Source organism: Plasmodium yoelii (assembly GCF_900002385.2).
Source record: "Plasmodium yoelii strain 17X genome assembly, chromosome: 13".
In the NCBI taxonomy this organism is placed as follows: Eukaryota; Apicomplexa; class Aconoidasida; order Haemosporida; family Plasmodiidae; genus Plasmodium; species Plasmodium yoelii.
This window is the reverse complement of record NC_036185.2, coordinates 1,204,655-1,226,416: the sequence shown is the minus strand read 5'-3', so window position 1 is coordinate 1,226,416 and position 21,762 is coordinate 1,204,655. Positions and strand designations below refer to the sequence as shown.

General features: G+C 23.1%; 6 protein-coding genes across 6 annotated transcripts; 4 read left to right on the top strand and 2 right to left on the bottom strand.

Moving 5' to 3' along the window:
* Positions 1-624: 624 nt before the first annotated feature.
* PY17X_1324600 (conserved Plasmodium protein, unknown function) lies at positions 625-3,096 on the bottom strand (the record flags this gene model as incomplete). Its single annotated transcript, XM_722716.2, has 1 exon — positions 625-3,096. The coding sequence occupies one exon, from the start codon at positions 3,094-3,096 to the stop codon at positions 625-627; it is 2,472 nt and encodes an 823-aa protein (XP_727809.2).
* A 1,671-nt stretch (positions 3,097-4,767) lies between these two features.
* On the top strand, positions 4,768-7,450 carry PY17X_1324500 (signal peptide peptidase, putative; the record flags this gene model as incomplete). The annotated part of the gene is made up of 9 exons (XM_022957097.1): positions 4,768-4,861; positions 5,138-5,250; positions 5,361-5,449; positions 5,549-5,657; positions 6,081-6,156; positions 6,283-6,413; positions 6,555-6,605; positions 6,773-6,838; positions 6,944-7,450. The coding sequence occupies 9 exons, from the start codon at positions 4,768-4,770 to the stop codon at positions 7,448-7,450; spliced, it is 1,236 nt and encodes a 411-aa protein (XP_022813571.1).
* A 1,029-nt stretch (positions 7,451-8,479) lies between these two features.
* PY17X_1324400 (conserved protein, unknown function) lies at positions 8,480-9,533 on the bottom strand (the record flags this gene model as incomplete). Its single annotated transcript, XM_022957096.1, has 6 exons — positions 8,480-8,545; positions 8,650-8,705; positions 8,798-8,896; positions 9,012-9,114; positions 9,211-9,239; positions 9,491-9,533. 6 exons carry the CDS (start codon positions 9,531-9,533, stop codon positions 8,480-8,482), a joined length of 396 nt encoding a protein of 131 aa, XP_022813570.1.
* Positions 9,534-11,496: 1,963 nt separating this feature from the next.
* On the top strand, positions 11,497-13,647 carry PY17X_1324300 (V-type H(+)-translocating pyrophosphatase, putative; the record flags this gene model as incomplete). Its single annotated transcript, XM_722505.1, has 1 exon — positions 11,497-13,647. One exon carries the CDS (start codon positions 11,497-11,499, stop codon positions 13,645-13,647), a length of 2,151 nt encoding a protein of 716 aa, XP_727598.1.
* A 3,649-nt stretch (positions 13,648-17,296) lies between these two features.
* On the top strand, positions 17,297-19,387 carry PY17X_1324200 (conserved Plasmodium protein, unknown function; the record flags this gene model as incomplete). The annotated part of the gene is made up of 1 exon (XM_725159.2): positions 17,297-19,387. One exon carries the CDS (start codon positions 17,297-17,299, stop codon positions 19,385-19,387), a length of 2,091 nt encoding a protein of 696 aa, XP_730252.2.
* Positions 19,388-20,674: 1,287 nt separating this feature from the next.
* Positions 20,675-21,520, top strand: PY17X_1324100 (mitochondrial ribosomal protein L28 precursor, putative; the record flags this gene model as incomplete). Its single annotated transcript, XM_022957094.1, has 1 exon — positions 20,675-21,520. One exon carries the CDS (start codon positions 20,675-20,677, stop codon positions 21,518-21,520), a length of 846 nt encoding a protein of 281 aa, XP_022813569.1.
* Positions 21,521-21,762: the final 242 nt, after the last annotated feature.

The window sequence follows — 21,762 nt, the reverse complement described above, 5'->3', positions numbered from 1 at the left end:
GCATGTACCACAGATATAAATATACCTATGTAATGCATATAATTCATATTTAACATTTTGGTATGATTTAGAAAAGCGACAAATACATATTTTTTCTCTTTTTTTTGTATGCATACATGTCCATGTTCCATTGCTAATTCATAAATGATAAATCGAGGAAAATTAATGAATGCGAACATTTATATATATATAAACCGTATCATATGTAAAATACGCTAAAAATAAAAACTTACAACGACTTTTCTCTATTTAATAGTGTGCCACATATACATATGCCAATAAGCATAATCAAGATATTCCTAAACTTTCAAATGAACAATAGAATTTTTCATTTATCATAATTTATATTTGGTTTTATTTATTTCACTTAATATGAGAAAAACACAATGTTGTAGACATTTATAATAATTTAGTATATATGCATACTTGCATATGTGTATTAACTTTCTATTGATAATTGTATTAAAAAGCAACTATACCGTTGCCCTTAAATATAGAACATAAGGGAAAAAAAAGAAATACACACAACAAAATTTAATTTAATTTAATTTAAATTATTCACACACTAGTTATGCATTTTGTTTACAAAAAAGGATCCAAACGATGTAAACATACTTGTATCCATTAATTAAGGATACTGAAGTTTGTGCAATCCTTTATTTTTTGAGATATGAATTCTTTAATTTTGTGTTTTAAATGATAACCTCCACATAATGGTATACTTTGCTTTTTAATTAATTTGTGTTCACTTTTTTCCTTCTCATTTTTTGCATTTGTATTGTAATGGACTGGGTAAGAATTCTTAATGTCGTGATAATCAAAAACTTTATTTTTTACGTCTTTTATATTATCCTCTTCCTTAATTGGGTTTATTGTTAATTTTCCTGTCATTGAATTAAATTTACAGTTTCTGAGCATTTTTATTGTATCCTTATTTTTTTTATCTAAATATTGTTCGAAATTTTTTGCGGAATTTTCAACGGATTTAATATGCTCATTAGGACTTATTGAAAATCTTTTTCCATTAACTACTCTCCATTTGTTATTATATTCAATTATAGTGTCATGGTTACAATTTGTTATAACTCCATTTTTATTTTCTCTTGTTAATCCTTGAATAATATTAGGTACATCAAAATTTTGGTCGGTATACAATGTAGGTTCAGGAAGACAATCTTTTATTTCATTCAAATTGTATTGATCTTGTAAATATTTACTTAGGTGTTCTTTTCCACCTTTATATTTGTTAATAACATCATTTGCGTCTATACTTGCTCTATTAGCATGGGTATTTGAAAGTATATCTTTTGAATGTGTTGCATTTTCTATTTTTGAATTTTGTTCTAAATTTAATGCAAATGCAGAATCTGTTTTTAAAAAATCATACTTTGTATTCTGCATAATATTACATCTGCTTAAAGAATTATCGTTTCCCCTTATCATTTTAACACATTGATAATTCTTATCATAATAATTTTGATTGTTGTCATTATTTTTAGCAGCAGTAGTATTATCCGGGGAATAATAAGTATCCTTATTTAAGACGTGACGATTTGTGGAATTAAAATTTTGTATAAATCTCATTTTTTCATCCTCTGAGCATTTCCCACTAATTTTTTGATCTAAAACTTTAACTGTAATCAATCCATGGTTAGTCACTTCCTTTTTATTTTCTATTATTGTTCTCATGTTATCATTAGGCATATATACATTGTGATCATTTAAATGTGAAAAATTATCATGCATACTATTTATTTTTAAATTGTTATGATTAATATTTGACAAATTATATATACTTCTAACATTTTGAATATTATCAATATTCCCCTCAGTAGATTGGATTTCTGTTTTTGTCATTTCCCCCACATCGGCATTTTCTTCCGTTTGTTCCTGTTCAGACAAGTAATTTAGTTCTTCATTTTTATGCATATTATTTTGCCCATATGAATACAAGTTACTTATTTTATTTCCACACTTCATTGAAAAATTTTGATTATTAATATCTGAATTATGCCCCTTGTGCCTATTAAAATTGTCCCATTCATTTTGAGAAAATGATTTATGCACAATTTCTGAAGTGCTGCTTAATACACCATTTTCATATGAATTGTATTGATAAGGGTAATAATCAGAATTCTTCGCATTTACATTGAACATCGGATTATTATTTTTGTATTCACTTGTTATATTATGATCGTCCGTAGATATGTTATCCTTGTTATTCCTAACATTCTTATATAAAACTTGTCCCCTTTTATACTCTCCACTGTAGTTATTATTTTCAATAGGGATTCGATGTTCCCCACTTGCAGACATATAATTTTTGAATATTTCTGAAATATTTTGATCGGAATTAATATTTATAGTATTTTGAGAAACTCCATGAAATTGCATTTGATCATTATCTAATAAACTTTGTTGTGAATCGTAAATCGTACCTTTTTCATAATCTATTTGTACACATTTTTGTTTACCGTTTTCTATATTATTTTGTTCTTCAGACATTGTAAATGATCTTATTGTATCATTGTTTTGTTTAATTAGCGGATTCAAACCGTTTTTAATATCACTACTACTATTATCATTGTCTAGGTCATTTTTTATTGTCTCACATGATCTTGGTTCTTCATCTACCGATCCCCATTTTGATTTACTGTAGTAAAGACTTTTGTCTATGTTACTAGAAATATTGTCTTTTTCGTTTATATTATATATATTTGTTTGAAAATTGTTATGATTCTTATTATTTGTTTGCACAAAATGTTTTTGATATTCATATACACCCTTTGAAATTATTTCGTCATATGATGTTTGTTGTATATTATTTTTGCTGTAATTTATTTCATCCACAGTTTTATAATTCCTGTGGTAATAATTATTCCTATTCCCATTGTTATTATTATTGAAAAATTGGCTTTCATACTTTTTCTTTTCTATATCTTCTTTCTGTACTATGTCAACATCCTTGTTTTTTGTGGCCTTTAAATTGTTTTTATTATTAATCATGTTTTGATAGGAATAATAACTCATACGTGGATTTTTTGTATTTATTTCATTCTCATTCATGTTTTTATTACCATTATAAACGTTTATCATTTTTACAATTTTTTTGATAAAGATATATTTGTTTAATATTTATTTGAGGTATATTGGTGTGACTATAAATTTGATAGCATAACTTTATTAAACACTTAAATGTTAAGCTATGAACATAAGAAAACAAAAAGATAACTCCTTTTTTCTTTATAAATACTTACGAATTCTATAAGAAAAATATTATTAAAGACATATATACATATATACTGTATAAATGTGCTAAAAACCAAAAAAACAAATGAAAAAACCTTTTTAATTAATAAAATAATTTCATGGTTTTTCTTAAAAAGAGTATAGTTAATACAACATAAAAGTTAAACTTCAAAATATATAATTTAATTAAATAGTGAACATTTTTTAGCTATATGCATATATATGTGTGTATTATTGAATTCCCTTTATTATTTAAATATCTTTTTGTTTGAATTAAAAAAAAATGAATAATAATTATTATTGACAATATTATCTTTTCAAATGATGTAAATCTATAATAATGCATAGTAAGTTATGCATAATTTTCTTAATTAGCGTCTTTATATGGACAGACAAGCAAACAAGCATTAAAAAATAATTTTAAGAAAATTTATGTGCTTAAGAATAAATATCTTATGTCGTTGAAAATTACATGAAGAATATTATACATAAATGACAAACAGGAGTTTATATTTTAGAATAATGAAAGAAAATGACAAAAAAATAAAAAATAAAAATATAACATATAATGAATAATTATAAATAAATCAGAAAAATGCTGAAAAGTTGAATGAAACTTGGCATACGTAAAAAAATAATATATGTCTATTGTGGCTCACATAGTTAAAAAAAAATATTAGTTAATGCTGCTACGTATTAAAAAAAAATATTAAGAAGAAAATTTCATTTAATTTAAACATAGCTAAGTATGTGTGTAATCCGTTCATGTATGACATATTAATCCTGATTTTCCTTGAGTATTTTCATTTATTGTGTATATCAAATATTTGCATATATGTTATTAGAGGTACCGAATATATTAAATATACAATTATTAATTATTTCCCCCTAATTCTAAGAATTTTCTAAATTTCAATTTAAATTTGTATATATGCATATAATTATAAAAAAAAAAAAAATTATAAATAAAATAACCATTAATTAATCATAAATAAGAGTATCCTAAAACATATTTAGTACATACTTTATATTAAAGGTAGCATTTTGCGATAATATAATTTTGATAATTTTTTAATTAATGTAATATTAGCACTATTTATATATTAATATACTTTTATTTATTTTATTATTTATTATTTTTTTTTGCACAAAATACACAAATAAACAACACAGATACAATAAATAATAATCATGCGTACATACGCTAATACTACCCATAAATCTTAAACAATATATAAGTTATATATTTTTTTTGTTCAATAATTTTTCTAGATATATTATTCTTATTAAAAAATTTGGCAAGTCATTTGTGAAATGTATTTCTATGAATTATTATAAAAAAAGGGGAAAAGGGAAAGTACATATAAAAAATTAAAAAAATTTAAGAAAATAAATATAAAGAACGAATACAATTAAAATAAAAAATAAGTTAAAAATAATCTTAATGGTTATAAACATTCTCCTAAGAATATATTATATTTGTTAAATTATATAAATTTATAAAAGTTTGTTGCCTACATGAATTTACTAAAGTTAATTGGAAAGAATAAAAAAATGAAGAATCACGACAAGCGGAATTCAGCAATATATTACGCGTGTTATGCAATTATAGGTAACAAATAATATTCTATAGTTTGCCGTATAAATAACTTATTTATTATTATATATATATTTTTAATATTTTAACTGTAATAATTTTATCAACAAATTTAAATGCGTAAATATGTATAGCTGTATTTTAAAAAACTGTTCATAGACAAATTGGTTGAACTGTTCAAAAATTCATATACATATTTATATCCATGCGTGTATGCAAAATAAATTGTTGATTAATAGTAGTATATTATTCTCTTGTTCTTAACATTGTTTTATTTTTTTTTTCCCGTAGTTTTAACTATAATTTTGTCGAGGTTTGTTGTGATACCCTTAATACTACAAATGACGTTATATACATTTATAACGATATATATCGGAAGTCATGAAAGCATAAGACAATTAGAAGTAAGAATTATTATGTGAATCGTTTTTTTTGATCGTATGACAAAAAAAAAACAACCCCATTTAATATATAAATGTTCTAATACCTAATTTTATGCTTCTATCTATATTAGGCTGATGATAAAACCCAAAAGACTGATCATATAACGACATATGATGCTATCATGTTTCCAATTATTGGATCAGCTGCTTTATTAACATTGTAAGAAAAGTGAAAAGAAACTAAATAATAGAATATACCTAAATCAATGAATACATATTGAAACAAAATATAACAAAAACTATTTTTTTCGTTTTACAGGTATTTTGCTTACAAGTTTTTAGATCCCTATTATGTGAATCTATTGCTAACCGTTTATTTAACGATGGCAGGAGTATTTTCGCTTCAAAGCGTTTTTTCCACTGTTTTGGTAATTTATTTTTTTATATTTTATAAAATTAAAATGAAATAACTGTGTAATAAATGAATATTTATATAGATAGTTGTATGTGAATATAAGTGTGTATATATTTTCGTAGTGACTACATATACATATTTATGTATATATAGCCTATGGATTAATTGTGTAAAATGATATAATATATGGTGCGGGGAATAGAAAGCTTAGTTATTGATCTAAATATTATATCAATATAATTTTTGAGAAATAACGATGGGCCTTTCGCATTGTTATATTATAGGCGATAAAATATTTACACACAGAAATCAAAAAAAATTCAAACAAAATCAATATAATTAAAACCATTGATTAGTGATAATTTAATTCCATATATGCGCATTCTATATATTAATGAATAAATATTGAGATCCTTTTGGTTATTGTTTTTTTTAGGAACCCTTTTTTCCAAAATTTTTTAAGAAAGATGAATTTGTTAAAACTATAAATGCTCCAAAGTTTATTTCAAAGGGTATATATTATTAAAAATATATATGATTTTTTTATTAACTTACACTTATTAATTATCATTGTATTATCATATTTTCCACAATTCAAACCCTTGTTAATATTGTTTCTATCCTTATTGTTTTTATAGATCCAATTGTATTTAATACAAATAAAGGAGAAATTATGAGTTTGATTGTTTGTTTCATAATTGGTGCACGATGGATATTTTACAAAGACTTTATTACACACAATATTTTAGCAATTTCCTTTTGCTTCCAAGTAAGAACAATATTTATTATGTAGTTGTGATATTCAAAATATGAGTACATGCCACTTATTTATATATGTTTACTATTTATTGAAACAAAAATCATTTATTTTCATTATCCTTTATATTTTTTTTTTCTTTTTTTCTTAAAGGCACTTTCATTGGTCATTTTAAGCAACTTCGTAATTGGATTCATATTATTAGTATGCATTTAAAAAACGAAGAACATACATATAATTATTTTATGCTTTATTTTTACCTTGATTCAAAATTATTTTAATAATAAACTTTCGATAAATTGTGCTTGTTATTTTGTGGTTATTGCTTTTACTATTTCCAATATAATTTATATATTTTTTCAATTTTATAGTCTGGATTATTTGTGTATGATATATTTTGGGTCTTTGGAAATGACGTTATGGTTACCGTTGCAAAGGTAATAAAGAAAATTTGATGAAATAAAAAAATATAGTATAATACATGAACCGATTTTATAGCTTTAAAATTCACACCTATACTTTTTTTTACTTTTTTTTTAAAGTCATTTGAAGCTCCTGTAAAACTATTGTTTCCAGTGTCATTAGATCCATTACATTATAGCATGCTTGGTTTAGGAGATATAATTATTCCAGGAATTTTAATATCTTTATGCTTACGTTTTGATTATTATTTGCATAGAAATAAAATACATAAAGGAAATGTTAAGAAAATGTTTAATGATATATCTATTCATGAATCTTTCAAGAAATATTATTTTTATACAATAACAGTATTTTATCAAGCAGGTTTAATATTAACATATTGTATGCTCTTTTATTTTGAACATGCTCAACCAGCTTTATTATATTTAGTACCTGCTTGTATAATAGCCATAGTAGGATGCGCATTATTCAAAAGAGAATTTAAAATAATGATTAAATATCAAGAAATTACAGATAAAAGCTCAAATGCAGATGACGGAAAGAAAAAGACCCTCGAAAAAGAAGAAACACTTAAAAGCCAAGAATCAATTATGTCAGTTACGAAAAGAAAAATTAATGCTAAATAAGTGTGGAAAAGAGGATTTTGCGCTAATAATAAATATGTATATGCATTTTTTTTATATGGAAACATGAGAATTATGTCATCCAAATTATATTACTTAAATGTTATATAATAATAATGCCAACGAAATACCCCCCAAAATAAAATTGTAAATAATGGGGAAATATGAAATTTAATAAACTTTGTAATTATATATATATGTGACATTTATATAAATTGTTAATATATATATTAAGAAGAAATTTATAAAGGTACCTAAAAAATTTAGTTTTTTGAAGATTAGTTATATAAACAGATTTTATATGTGTGTATGTATACACAAATCTTTGTATTTTTAATAACAAAATAATTTACTTATTATTTTTCTTTTCATTTAAATATGCAAATATTTATTCATTTTTTATATTTATTTTCATTTAAATATGCAAATGCTTATTTATTTTTTATTTTTATCGTCATTTAAATAGAAATACTTATTTATTTTTTTACTGTGATAAAATTAGTTATAAATAAAAAAAAACACATTAGCTTTATTTTAAAAATGTAACTTTTAATATTATCATAATTATGAAATATCCTTTGCATATGGTTAAATATATGACATAAGAAATGTATCATTGGGTATTATGTCTATAATAGTTCACAACGCTTTTATGTAATATGGGCACATGTGCCTTCTTGCTTTATATATGTAGAACGATTTGTGGTTTTATAATAAGCTTACATATATATATATATATATATTGTGTATTAAAAACTGATTCAATAAAGAAGAAATGATGATTTAAAATTCATAATTTTTTTAAATTTGTAGTTTGACGTGTTTATTCAAAAACATTTGTACCAAATTTACCATGATGAATGGTACAGATTTGGAATTATGTTGTGTAAAAAAAATAATGAAATAAATAAAGCAATCAAATGAGATAAAGAAGGATTTTTGATATGCAAAATATCAAAATTAAACTATTAATTACAATACGCCATTTTATATAAATATATTTTTTCGGTTTTAAATAAAAATTACAAAATATCACTCTACGTTTTGATTTATTTTATTGCTTAAATCCTCTACAGAAATATTTGAAACCATTAAAACCTAGGAATTAAAAAATGGGTGAAAAGAAAAGTATTATCTGAATACAAACAATATTTCCATTAACTATACACATATGTATTATATGTAATATGTTTTCCTTTTACCTTGTCCCTTGACTTTAATCCTGCAACAATGGAAATATCTCTTTTCTTCAAATTTACTGAAAAATTAATAAATATGTATATAATATACAGCACCAATATTTTTTCAATGTGAATAAAATATTTATCTTGTCATCAATTTCATGCTTACATATATCAGAAAAATAACTTATAATGGCAACATTGGATTGATTATTAACAGGTTGCTCTTGTATATTTATATTAAGAACTTCTGTATCTGCGTTAAAATCTGAAATTAGTATACCAAAATAAATAATAGTAGTAATATTAATTGGTAAAATATAATGAGATTCATATGGTCATTAAATGTGTACATATTTTATAAAGACATAAATAATTATTACATATAGACGTGTTTTTTGAATTCGGTTTAACACGTAGATTTATTAACAAATTGTTATCCTTTTTTTTTAAATAGCTGGGAAGACATTCAATGATTGTTTTTGCCTGTATAAATTTTCGTGAAACAAAAAATAAAAAAGAAAAGACTATGATTACAACTTCTTATAAAAAAATGTGAATTTTTTTTTTTAGAAAATATACTTGTTCATTTTTAAGGTCTTTAGCTAAACCTTTTGGCATTTTTGTAGAAAAATGATTTAATAAAATATTCATATTATTACATTTTATTGGTTTATAGTTGCATATTGAAAATGCATTAAGAAAACCTCCAAAATATATTCTTAAAATATAATATTTTGATAATTTTCAATTTAAGAATAAAGAAAAAAAAGAAAAAAGAAAAAATAATCTATAATAAAAATAAAATAGAAAGATAATTAATATTTTTCCAATGAACATGAATATTTGATTGGGTTTATACAATATGATGGGATACTTAAATCTTTCAAATTATTGAAATACATACCAATTTTTAACACCGATGCTAAATACGTAAAAAATATATATACATATGTATATGATATTAATATTTAAAATATTGTTTTATATTTTTTCAGTCATATTACAATTTAAGTCATTTGCAAATAGTGGAAATAATTATTTATTAAAAACAAATTACCAAGGAGCAAGTGTAATATTGTATTTTTATAAATGCTTATTAATTTTACATTTTTTTTTATTTTTATTAATACGACATATTATTTTTTTTTTTTGAGTTTCATATATTTCTGATATATATACATACACATTTAATGGTTAGTATTTTCGCTTGTTAAATTTTTCTTATCTTTTTTATTTACCCTACAGTTTAAGCTTTCTTATATATACATACGTAGTAAAGAGTCTATACTTTCCTTTGAATTATATATATTTAATAAATTAAGTTATTTGGACAAAGACCTAAGAAATATTTATTTATTTTTAAAAAGGGTAACCATTATTTTTTGTGAGATGTATAAATGGGTAAATATGTATATTTTGGTTGTAGTAAATATATACATATTCTATACCTAATTTATATTTGTTAGAAAATTAATAAAATGTTTAAAATTATTTTGTAGAATACTATTTTCCCTTTTATTATATTTTAATAAGATAATTTTTTTATATTCAAAAACATTTGTTACTTTTTTAAAATAAAAAAACATTATCATAGATATGTTATAATATTATTATAATATTGAGACGCCGATTTTTCTTATATAATTTATTAAGAATAATATACCATAATATTTATTAGTTTTCAATTTGTTACAAATACCTTAATAATCAATGTTATAACGTTATTCATAAAATATATATAAAACTAAGGCTTAATATAGCATAAAGGTAATTATATTTTTTAATTCAATAACAAACATTATTAATGTGTTAATACAATTATTATATAGTTAAGGATTGTGGATATTTCAAGCACTAAAGAAAATTATTTGTTTTTTTTATGTATAAGTTTTCGTGCAATAAAACAATAGTAAACGTTTTTTTTAACATACTAAAATAACTAATAGTATATTAAGGTTTTATATTAGCTTTCCTAAGGGGTAAACAACTGGTATCGATATAAAATATAACATAAACAATATAATATATATTTTTCTCAATAATATATTATTATTATTTATTGTAACATCATTAATATATTAATATTTTCATATCTTGCTCGATTTCTTTTGAGTTTTCGCTGCAATAGTAATATACATTAAAAAACTAAACAAAAAAATATATAGTTATTATATATTATATGTATACCCAACTAAAAAATGAAAAAGCAATTTTTTAATATAAAAAATAAAATTTTCAATAATATGTATATTTTGTTTTTTCTCATATAAATTTCTATACATAATAAATTTTTTTAAATATTTTAAATTAATCAATAATAAAATGCTAGATTTTTTATAATTATTAATTTAAGAGACCAAATAATTAAAATGGCAAAATAATAACAATAATAGCATTATTGTTTTACTGCTATTAAATTGTGAATATTTAATATTGATCCCCAAAGGATCACTTTTTAGCCCTTGTAACTTTTAAAAAAAATATATAATGTTTATATAAATATTAATATAATTTTGATGATTTTTTTAATTTGGTACTTTATAAATATTTTCATAATAACATACTTGTAAATTATTATTTGATCTACATGCCGTTCTAAAGCACTTATTTTTGTATATTTAAAATATTATGTATATTGCTTTATAATTAAATAATTCATATATAAAAATAATGTATGGGATATGATCGCATAGAATTAACACCATTCGTTGCAAAATTCTAGTATCACCCATAGTTATATTTTTGAATCGTTTTAAAATTTTTTTTTTTTTTATATTTTTATGAATTTGATTTATTATTATATTCGATAATTGTTAATTTTTTTTACTTTATTCCCATTTTGTTAATGATTCACTTTTTGCGAAAATGAAGGAGCTTTATTGCATAATATTTGGCCCCCCCGTTCTCGGATTGTTATTTTCAGTTATAGAATGCATATCAATATCCAGGATACATATTGGTGCATCCGATGATAAGTTAGATAAAGTTGAAAATGGACAAGCCAAAATTGAAAAAATGAAGGAAATTGCTTCTTATATTTCAGAAGGAGCAAATTCCTTTTTATCTAAGGAATATCAATATTTAATAGTTTTTATGATATTATTTTCTGGATTATTATCTTGGTTTATTAATTACTATACCGCTATAAGTTTTGCCATAGGATGTATAACATCTATAATATGTGGTTATATTGGTATGAAGATTGCCGTTTATGCTAACGTTAGAACTACAAGTGAAACATGGAAAAGTTTAGATAAGGGATTCAAAGTTACATTAAATGCAGGAACAGTTATGGGATTTTCGTTAGTCTCTCTTAGTATAATATCATTAGGAGCATTGATTTTTGCATATAAAGCACAATTTCAATTCAGTGATGATCCAGCTTTGTATAAAGCTATAGCTGGATTTGGATTAGGAGGTTCATCGATTGCTTTATTTTCAAGAGTCGGTGGTGGTATATATACTAAGGCAGCTGATGTCGGAGCAGATTTGTCAGGAAAAAATGAATATGGTATACCAGAAGACGATATTAGAAACCCCGCATGCATAGCAGATAATGTTGGAGATAATGTTGGTGATATGGCTGGTATGGGTGCTGATTTATTTGGTTCATTAGCAGAAAGTTTATGTGCATCATTGGTTATAGGATCATCTGTATTAAGCTTACCAGAGAATATGAAATCTTTTGATATAAATTATTGCTTCATGTTTCCATTATTTTTTTCTAGCGCTAGTATTATTAGTAGTATGCTTACATTTTTTTTGGTAACAAAAATAGTTAGAGTTACTGGAAAAGAAGGAGTTGAAAGAACATTAAAATATTTATTATTTATATCAACTATATTTCAATCACTAACTATTTTTGTCGTCGGACAATATTGCTTACCACCAGTTTTAGTATATGACGTATTAAAACAAATACCTAACTGGAAAATTATAGTTCCAGCTTTAGTTGGTTTGTGGTCTGGATTAATAATTGGATTTACTACAGAATTTTATACATCTTATTCATTTAGACCAGTTCAAGAAATTGCAAATACACAAAAAATATCAGCCGCAACAGGAATTATTTATGGTTTATCACTTGGATATAAGAGTACATTTATTCCAATTATTTGTTTAAGTGGTGCTCTTGGTATTTCTTATGTTTTCTGCGAAGTTTATGGAGTAGCATTAGCCGCAGTAGGTATGTTAAGTACATTATGTATATGCTTAACTATTGATGCATATGGACCAATATCAGATAATGCCGGTGGTATTGCAGAAATGGCTGGTTTACCATCTGAAGTTAGAGAAAAAACTGATATCCTTGATGCAGCAGGAAATACAACAGCAGCTATTGGAAAGGGATTTGCTATTGGATCAGCCGCATTAGTTGCTTTTGCCTTATTTGGTGCATACGCAAGTAGCGCAAAAGTACGACACGTTAATATATTAAATCCATGGGTTATTATTGGTTTACTTATTGGATCTATGTTACCATACTTATTTTCTGCATTAACAATGAAATCAGTCGCAATTGCAGCTAATAGTGTTTTGAATGAATGCTTAGAACAATTCCCATTAATCTTAGCAAATAAACAAAAACCAGATTATGATAAATGTATCAAAATATCAACTGATGCATCATTAAGACAAATGATATTACCAGGTTTAATATCTGTTACATTTCCTTTAATTATTGGTATGTTAATGGGAAAATATGCAACAGCAGGATTATTAATAGGTATTATTTTATCAGGTATACAACTAGCTTTTTCATCAACCAACTCTGGTGGTGCTTGGGATAATGCAAAGAAATATATTGAATCCGGAGCTTTAGGAACAGACCATTGCAAAGGTTCAAATGCACATAAAAATTCAGTTATTGGAGATACTGTTGGTGATCCCTTAAAAGATACATCTGGACCATCCATTAACATTTTAATTAAATTGTCAGCAATTACTTCACTTGTCTTCGCTGGGCTTATTTCCAATCATTTTACTTCCAAAACTGGAGGCCCAATATGGTTGTAAGAACAACACAAGTCGAGTTTCATTCTTGTCAAGATAAATACATAACCTGTTTATACCTCAGCGTTTCTACACAAATTAATTATTTAGCTAAATGTATTGCAATATCAATAAAAAAAATTTATAAAAATAAATAAAAGAAGGAAAGAAATGACATCTTTATTATTCCATACAACTTTAATAATTTCATAAAATTTTCAAACTCTAAATTTTGTATGACATTTGTGGCATCAATTTTTTATAAGAACAATTACTATATATATATTTCGAAACGGTATTTGAATCATAAAAAAAATACAGAAATGAATAACAAATGTAAAAAATAAATAAAATAAAAACAGAACATATATAATAGCTCATATATTACGACCTGAGAAAAAATTCTTTTTAATTTATATATCATCTAAATTTATTAAAATATGTATATGTATATGTATATATATATATATTTATTTATTGGCTTTTGTTTAGTTCTTTTTTGCCTTAAATGAAAAAAAATTTTATTATGATAATATTTATACATGATTATATAAATATGTGGTATATGTTTATATTATATATCATATATCGCTAAGTAATATTTATGTGCTATTCTGCCGTTCTTCATTTAATTTTTAATATTTTATTTTAAATTTATGCATTATTTTTTTAATAATTATGCCGAAAATTTTAACAAACAAATATACGCATATATGCTACCTTTTAAATATATGGTTATGATTTAATTATTGCTACCATAACGAACATAATATGCATTTATCTATACTTGTATTGTCTTTACAACATAATATAAATTATATTGAGATACGTATATTTGTGTGTTAATATCATTCTGTCAACGCCCTTATAAATAAAAACATATTTACATGTATGACCTTTTTGTATGTCTTTTTAATATTTTACATTATTTTAAATACAATGCAATAGAACTCCTATTATTTTTTCGAGTAAATCATATAAAACATATATAATTTATCAACTTTTAATGATTAATAAACCTTTGGAATTAATAAAGAAGGGATGTTGTACCACATAAAAGATCATGTTCTAATCATATCCACATTTCATGTGTGAGTAAAGAAATACCATATAAAGAAGTTAATATCTTTATAAATTTTACATCCTAAAACATACATTTTTTTATAAAAAAAAAAATAAATATAAAATAATACGGTTTGTTTAAATCATCTGTTGATTATGGTTTGTTTTTTTTGTTCTCCTATCTTTATATGTTTTCGACGCTAGAACTTTAATTATTTTTCTACTTCAATTTCTTACTTATTATATAATTGTTAAAAATGTATTCCCCAGAATATTATAAAAAGTATACACTTTGAAAGGTGCATGATTAATAAACATGTTTGAGATAATAAAAATTAAACAAATATACGCCATGATGTAAATATTTGTATTATTTTTTTATTATGCATAACTATTCCAGAAATATTTCACCCTCTCATACATATAAAGGCGCGTTTTTATCATTTTTAATAATAATAATAATAATAATAATAATAATAAAACATGATAGATATAGAAAAAAATATTCTTTATATAACATATACTTTCAAATATTTTAGTGAAATATACTCAATGGATTCCTTTGTTGCATACTTAAAAAAAACAGGGAAACAGATAGTATTAATAAAAGTTTATTAATAATTTATTAAGAAAAAATATGTAATAAAAAATTAAGCATTATAATGAAAGTATTAATATTTAAGATATCAGTAATATAGCATTTATTGGTAGCAACTCTAAATTGCAAAATGTCTCACTATTTTATTATAATTTTATAAAAAAACAGAAAATATTTATCTTTACAGTTGTCTTTGTAAATAATAATGTGAGGATATAAATATATTATTAATAATACTCAAAAAAAATATAATATATAAGTATAAACATAAATTTGCATCTTTACATGTATACGTGAGATGATACCCCTTTAGCAAATATCACAAATATTATATGCATGTGTCATATACATTTTTTAATTTTTTTAATTTAAAAATATATAATATTTTTAAGAATAGTTTATTTTTATTATAAAAAATAGATTATTATTATTATAAATAATCTACTTATATGCTTTAATAATTAGTATTTTATTTTAATTAATTTTTTATAACCTTTTCAAGTGTAAAATATAAACGATCGTAATGCAATAATTAATCACGTATTGCTTATGAATAATATAAACTACAATAGTAATATAAATGTATTGTTTTTATTTTTTTTTTTATTTCGTATGTTTTTTTTGAAGTATTACGATTTATTTAATATATATTTAATGTATGTATTATTTTTTATATATCGTATAATTTATATATATATACAAATTATCACAAAATTTTTCTCATACCTTTTGTTCCTTTTATAAATACATATATTATTAAAGGTAAATATAATTTTTTGTGTTTTCCCCATGTGTTTTACGTTTACATTTTTACCTTTTTAGGTTTTAACATTTTTCATATTAACTCATTTACATTTCACGTTTTTATATTTTTACTTATTTTCATATTGTACATTTTATATATTTTTGCATTATATATACATTATGCATTTTACATATTTCCACATTGACACTTTACATACTTCCACATTGTACATTTTATATATTTTCACATTGTATATTTTATATTCCCTCATTGTACATATTAACGCTTTTACTTTGTTTAATTTTCAGCGTAAATTATACATATGTAAAAACCACATTTCATGTTTCAATTGCATGTTCAAAAAATTTAACTATAAAACGTGTATGGATCATGTATGTATAGGTATACAATATATATAAACAAATATGTACATATGAGTAATCAGAATTAAATTTAATTTACGACATTTGGCTGCTATTATTATTTATTTTATTTTTTACACGGAATGCTAATTTTCACATTATAATGTAAAACGGTATTTTAATAGTATTGTATTTAGAAGAATAAAAACAGCAATACTAAAAAGTCTATGTATAATATACATAAGTATTACTATACATATTCAAAGCATACATATACATATAACATTATAAAGTGAAGAAGCTCGCTTAAATTTTTAATGTGTATTTGATTTACATTACACATAGAAGTATGCATATGTGTATGCATAATTATATTTAATTTATTTAAAGTCAAATTCGTGCTCAAAAATAAATATACATTGAAATATCATACATTTAGGCTCCTATACATATACGCGTGTATGCATATGGACAAATATATATATTATATATATATGATCTCAAATATACAAGGTAGTACACTACATATATGCAAATAATAATTCTTCGTTTTTTTATCATTGTTATTAAGATAAATTTGAAAAATATTTTGTTTACATTTGAATTTTTATTACGATTATTGTTATTTAAGTCGCATATTCAGCAAACGAAATTTTCTTTTGTTTAATAAATAAACAAGTATATATTATATATATATATATTTGCATCAACTTTTATGTCTAAATTTTATGCAAAACTACCTTACAACGCCAATTTTTGCAAAACTTAATCGAATTTTGCTTATATTATATATACATAGTAGAACTAAAAATATTATATATTTCTCCAGTACGCCCCAACATTATCGTTTTGCTTCTTTTGACAAATAAAGAAGCACCCACTTTTATAAAATAAGATGTTATAGGAATGAACAATTCCAATTTTGCAAATTATTCATCTACATGTATGCCGTATTTTTTAAACAATAATATAAATTTAAACATTGATAAAGATAAAAATAATATAAACATGATAAACAATAACAACGGTAATAATAATAATTGTCCCTCTTTTATAAACAATGGAAATGAGCAAAATAATTCAAGTTTTAGTCAAATAAATAAAAATGAAGAATCTATTGACATCTTAGTAAATCAAATGGAAAGTTCCTTTAGCATAAGTACAAATATAATAAAGAATGTGAGTAATTTACTTGAAAGTTCAAAAGTTGAAGATAAAATAAAAGGTATTAGATTAGTATATGCTTCATTGCATTATAAATATAAAAATAATAATGATTATAAAAAAAATTTATTAAATAGAGGCTGTAATATGCTAAATACTCAGGATAAAAATGCAAATGAACAAAATGATTCAGAAAATAATAATAATAATAACAACAACAACGACCTTAATAATAACAACAGTAACAATAATACAATGAGTAATCCTTTTTTTCAAAATAATTATAATAATAATGATAATATGAATAATGGAATAAATACTAATAACAATAATAACCCAAACAATTGTAATAGTAACGATGGATTAAATAACTATGTAAATAATACACCAATAAATTTTAAAGTTTTAAATTCGATGATATTTACTAATTGTAAAAGTATAAATGATGTGGATGAGTATTTCCATTTATTAGATAAATGCTTAACTAGAGAAAATGTGATAGATATAAATTTAAGTGATATATTCGAAATGAATATAATAAATATTATAAAATCTTTGCTTTATAATTATATATTTCATAATGACGAAATAATAGTAGAAGCATTAACATTACTTATTATAATATTTGGATGTTGTGATCAAAATGAAAAAATCAAGCAAGATGTTGTAGATGAATTATATACATGCACAGTTTATATGCTAAAAAATATATGCCATAAATCATGCGAAAAATTATACGCATCATTAATTGTCCAATTAATTATATGCTTATTAAGAACTATTATGATATATGATATATCTAAATTAAAAAATGATTTACTTGATAATATAGGAATTGTGGAAATGTTATTAAAATCTGTTGAAAATATCCCAAATTTAAATGGAGTTCGAGTTTGTTATACTTTAGTAGTATATGGGTTAAAAATGTTTTATGCTTCAGCATGTCAATTATATGAAAAATCCTTTTTAAGGGAACTTGAAACTATAACTAACTATTTATCAATTTGTATAAAAATGAGTGATGAAAGGATCTTATTTTTAACTAGTTCTATATGTATAACTATATGTGAAAATCAAGTAGGTATAGACGTTTTACTTAAAACTGATATATTACACAATGCTGTAATCCTTTGTGAATCTTCAAATCCAGATTTAGCATTTGAAGCTTTATCTATTATATCAAAAATTGCATACGCAGCTAATCATCAACAAATATGTATACTTATATCTTGTAATGTTATAAAAGCTTTGAAAAAAATTTTAAATAATACTAAAATTAAACCTGGAGCTAGAGCAAGGGCATGTAATGCATTAGGAAACATTGGATGTGAAACTACATCAGAAGTTGAGCTTTTAATAAAAAACGACGTGTTCCCACTATTAGTCGAAATTTTTCAAACTGATAACGACTTTAACACAAAAATTGAAGCTGCTTATGCTGTATGTGCATGCTTGTCAAAAGCTAATCAAAAACAAGTGGGGTATATTATTTCATGTACAGCTACTACAAATCGATTTGGGCAAAATATATGTATGCAACTTATTGCTGACATGTTAGAATTAGTTAGTGAATCAGATCCAATGAATAATGGAAGTGTTAAACTTTGTAAAAGTATATTAAGAGGATTAGAAAATATTCTAGATAAAGGAGACGATGAAACTAGAGATCTTTCACTATGGGAAAATCCATATGTCTTTATGTTTAAAGAGGTTCAAGGAGATATTAAACTTTTGCAAATGCAATTCTTTCCGGAATATTATGTAGTAAATAAAACATACGACATATTGGCTAAATATTTTTCCTTAACATCGACCTGGAACAACAGGAAGTAATAACCACGAGGAAAAGGCAAAATATAATTTTGTTTTATTTACCCATATTATCTCTTTCCATTTTATTACCTCTCTCATTTTTTTATGTATAATTTTTATCTTCTTATATATATCATCCCCCTATTTATGCCTCTTTTATAATTTAGTTATTTTAAAATAATGGTTTCTTTTTTTCATTTTTTTTTTTTTCGAATTGTTTATGTATCTTAAACTTTACATATATAAAAGAACGCTTATAATACTAATGCTAATTCCTATAGCAATAGCTATATAATTTTTTTATCAATAGTTATGTGTATAAATATTTTTTCCAATTGGTAATATATTCGTGTTCATCCGTTTTGCTTTACGCTTGCAAATAAGGTACATATGAGGAAATAAAGGAATAATAAAAACGCTAAGATAAGCATACATGCCCATTTTTTCAAAACATTGAATAATGATTTTATATACCTTTATTCCACCTTTCATTAGGCTAGAGATTGCCTGATGCATAAAACAAATACAAAAGAGTAATGTTGATCAAAAGGAGAATAAAATGAAAATCATAAAAAGTAAAGATATAGTTGGTTTAGAAGTCATGACTATATATTATTCTATTATAAGCCATCGCGTATAGAAGGTACCAAACATCTACGTACATATAATATAGATATTTCCTTATTAACCAATTATATACTTGCCATTTCGTTTATTTTTTTTGTGACAAATCAATTTTTTTCCTATATTCGCATAATTACAAAAAAGTTATTTCAAAAAAAGGAATCAATTAATTTCTCATTAAAAATATTATTCTTTAATTTCGTATATTATTTGACTTCTCCAAAAAAGGCAATTTTTAAATTGAAAAAATTAGTGCCCTATTGTTAATTTTTTGCTTTATTAATTCGGAATTTGCTATGTTTTCATATTCGTTACATACCTTATTAATTTGATTAATATATATTTATTTTTTTTATACTACATTTATGTTATAAAAATCAACAAATATAAATATATCTTAAAGTGTGCATCCTTTATACATATTTATATCTTATGTAAACATAAATATAAATAAGTGTGCATACTATAGAAATGAACATGAATTCGCTTTAAAATAAAATTGTAATTATTTGATGAAAAGTTAAAAACAAAGAAAAGAGCAAAGGAAATACCATTGAATGTGACTAAATGATGGAATAACAGAAACTGAAAACATAAAGATGTATTTGATTGCGAAATCATCAGAGAAAAAAAAGTCAAAACAAGCTTTGATTTTTATGATATCATTATTTAGCCTGTAAAAATATGCCTAAAAATTTAAATTTATTCGGAAAATATTTAAGAAGACTTGGAAAAAGTCATAAAAAGGGATTCAAAAAAAAACAAATAATTCATCCTATTCCTGTTAAGGCATATGGTAGAGTACCATCAGCAGCATCACAAACTGGTCTTTACCATGATGAAGATTATAATTATTATACTAAAGTATCATATTCTTTAAAAAAAACAAGAATAAAAATAAAACCTAATGTATTTAAAAAGCATATTGTAAGTAACATATTAAATACTATTATACCAAGCGTCCGTATAACAACTAGTGCATTGCATGCTATTGATGATGCAGGAGGGTTTGATAACTATATTTTGCGAACCCCCCCAGAAGAACTTAGATCAAATTTTGGAGAAAAATTAAGAAATGTTATGTATTTTTATTTATCCCATCCAAATATAAGGACTTTTACATTACCATGGAAAATATTCATGACAAGGTTTCAACAAAGTGATTATTATTATGCTATATTTCAACATTTAAAAAAAAAAAGATTATATGAATTATATAAAAATAAAGAATCAGGTAAATATTCTCCATATTATTTACCTAATGATAAATCTCTACACCCACAAAGACAACAATTTCCAATAAACACAGAAATTACAGGTTTAAATTTATGGTACAACAAAAATAAAATATTAAAAAAAGCTTTTATTGATAAATTAAAAGAAGCTAAATCATTTGATAAAGCATATACAGATCATCATTTTATTGGAAGTTATAGAAAAGGTAGAGGTAGAGGAGGAGGTGGAAAACATGGTAGAACACCGAGAAAAAGATCAAAAACTTATAAGTATTTTGAAATTAGACCATACTAATCATTTGACTGATATTTACTAAGTATACTATGAGGTTAAGAGATAAATAAAATGAAATGACATAATGTAGATCACCTTATTTACCTGTATATATTATCAGTTGTTCTATTTACAATTTTATTATTCGAGATATAACTCTTTGCGTATCTGAGGCATAATTAAAACAATACTATACATATTTGTTTTTACTAAGTTGGAATTTTCATTTATTATGGTAAATTTTGTTCCCAAATTATGATATT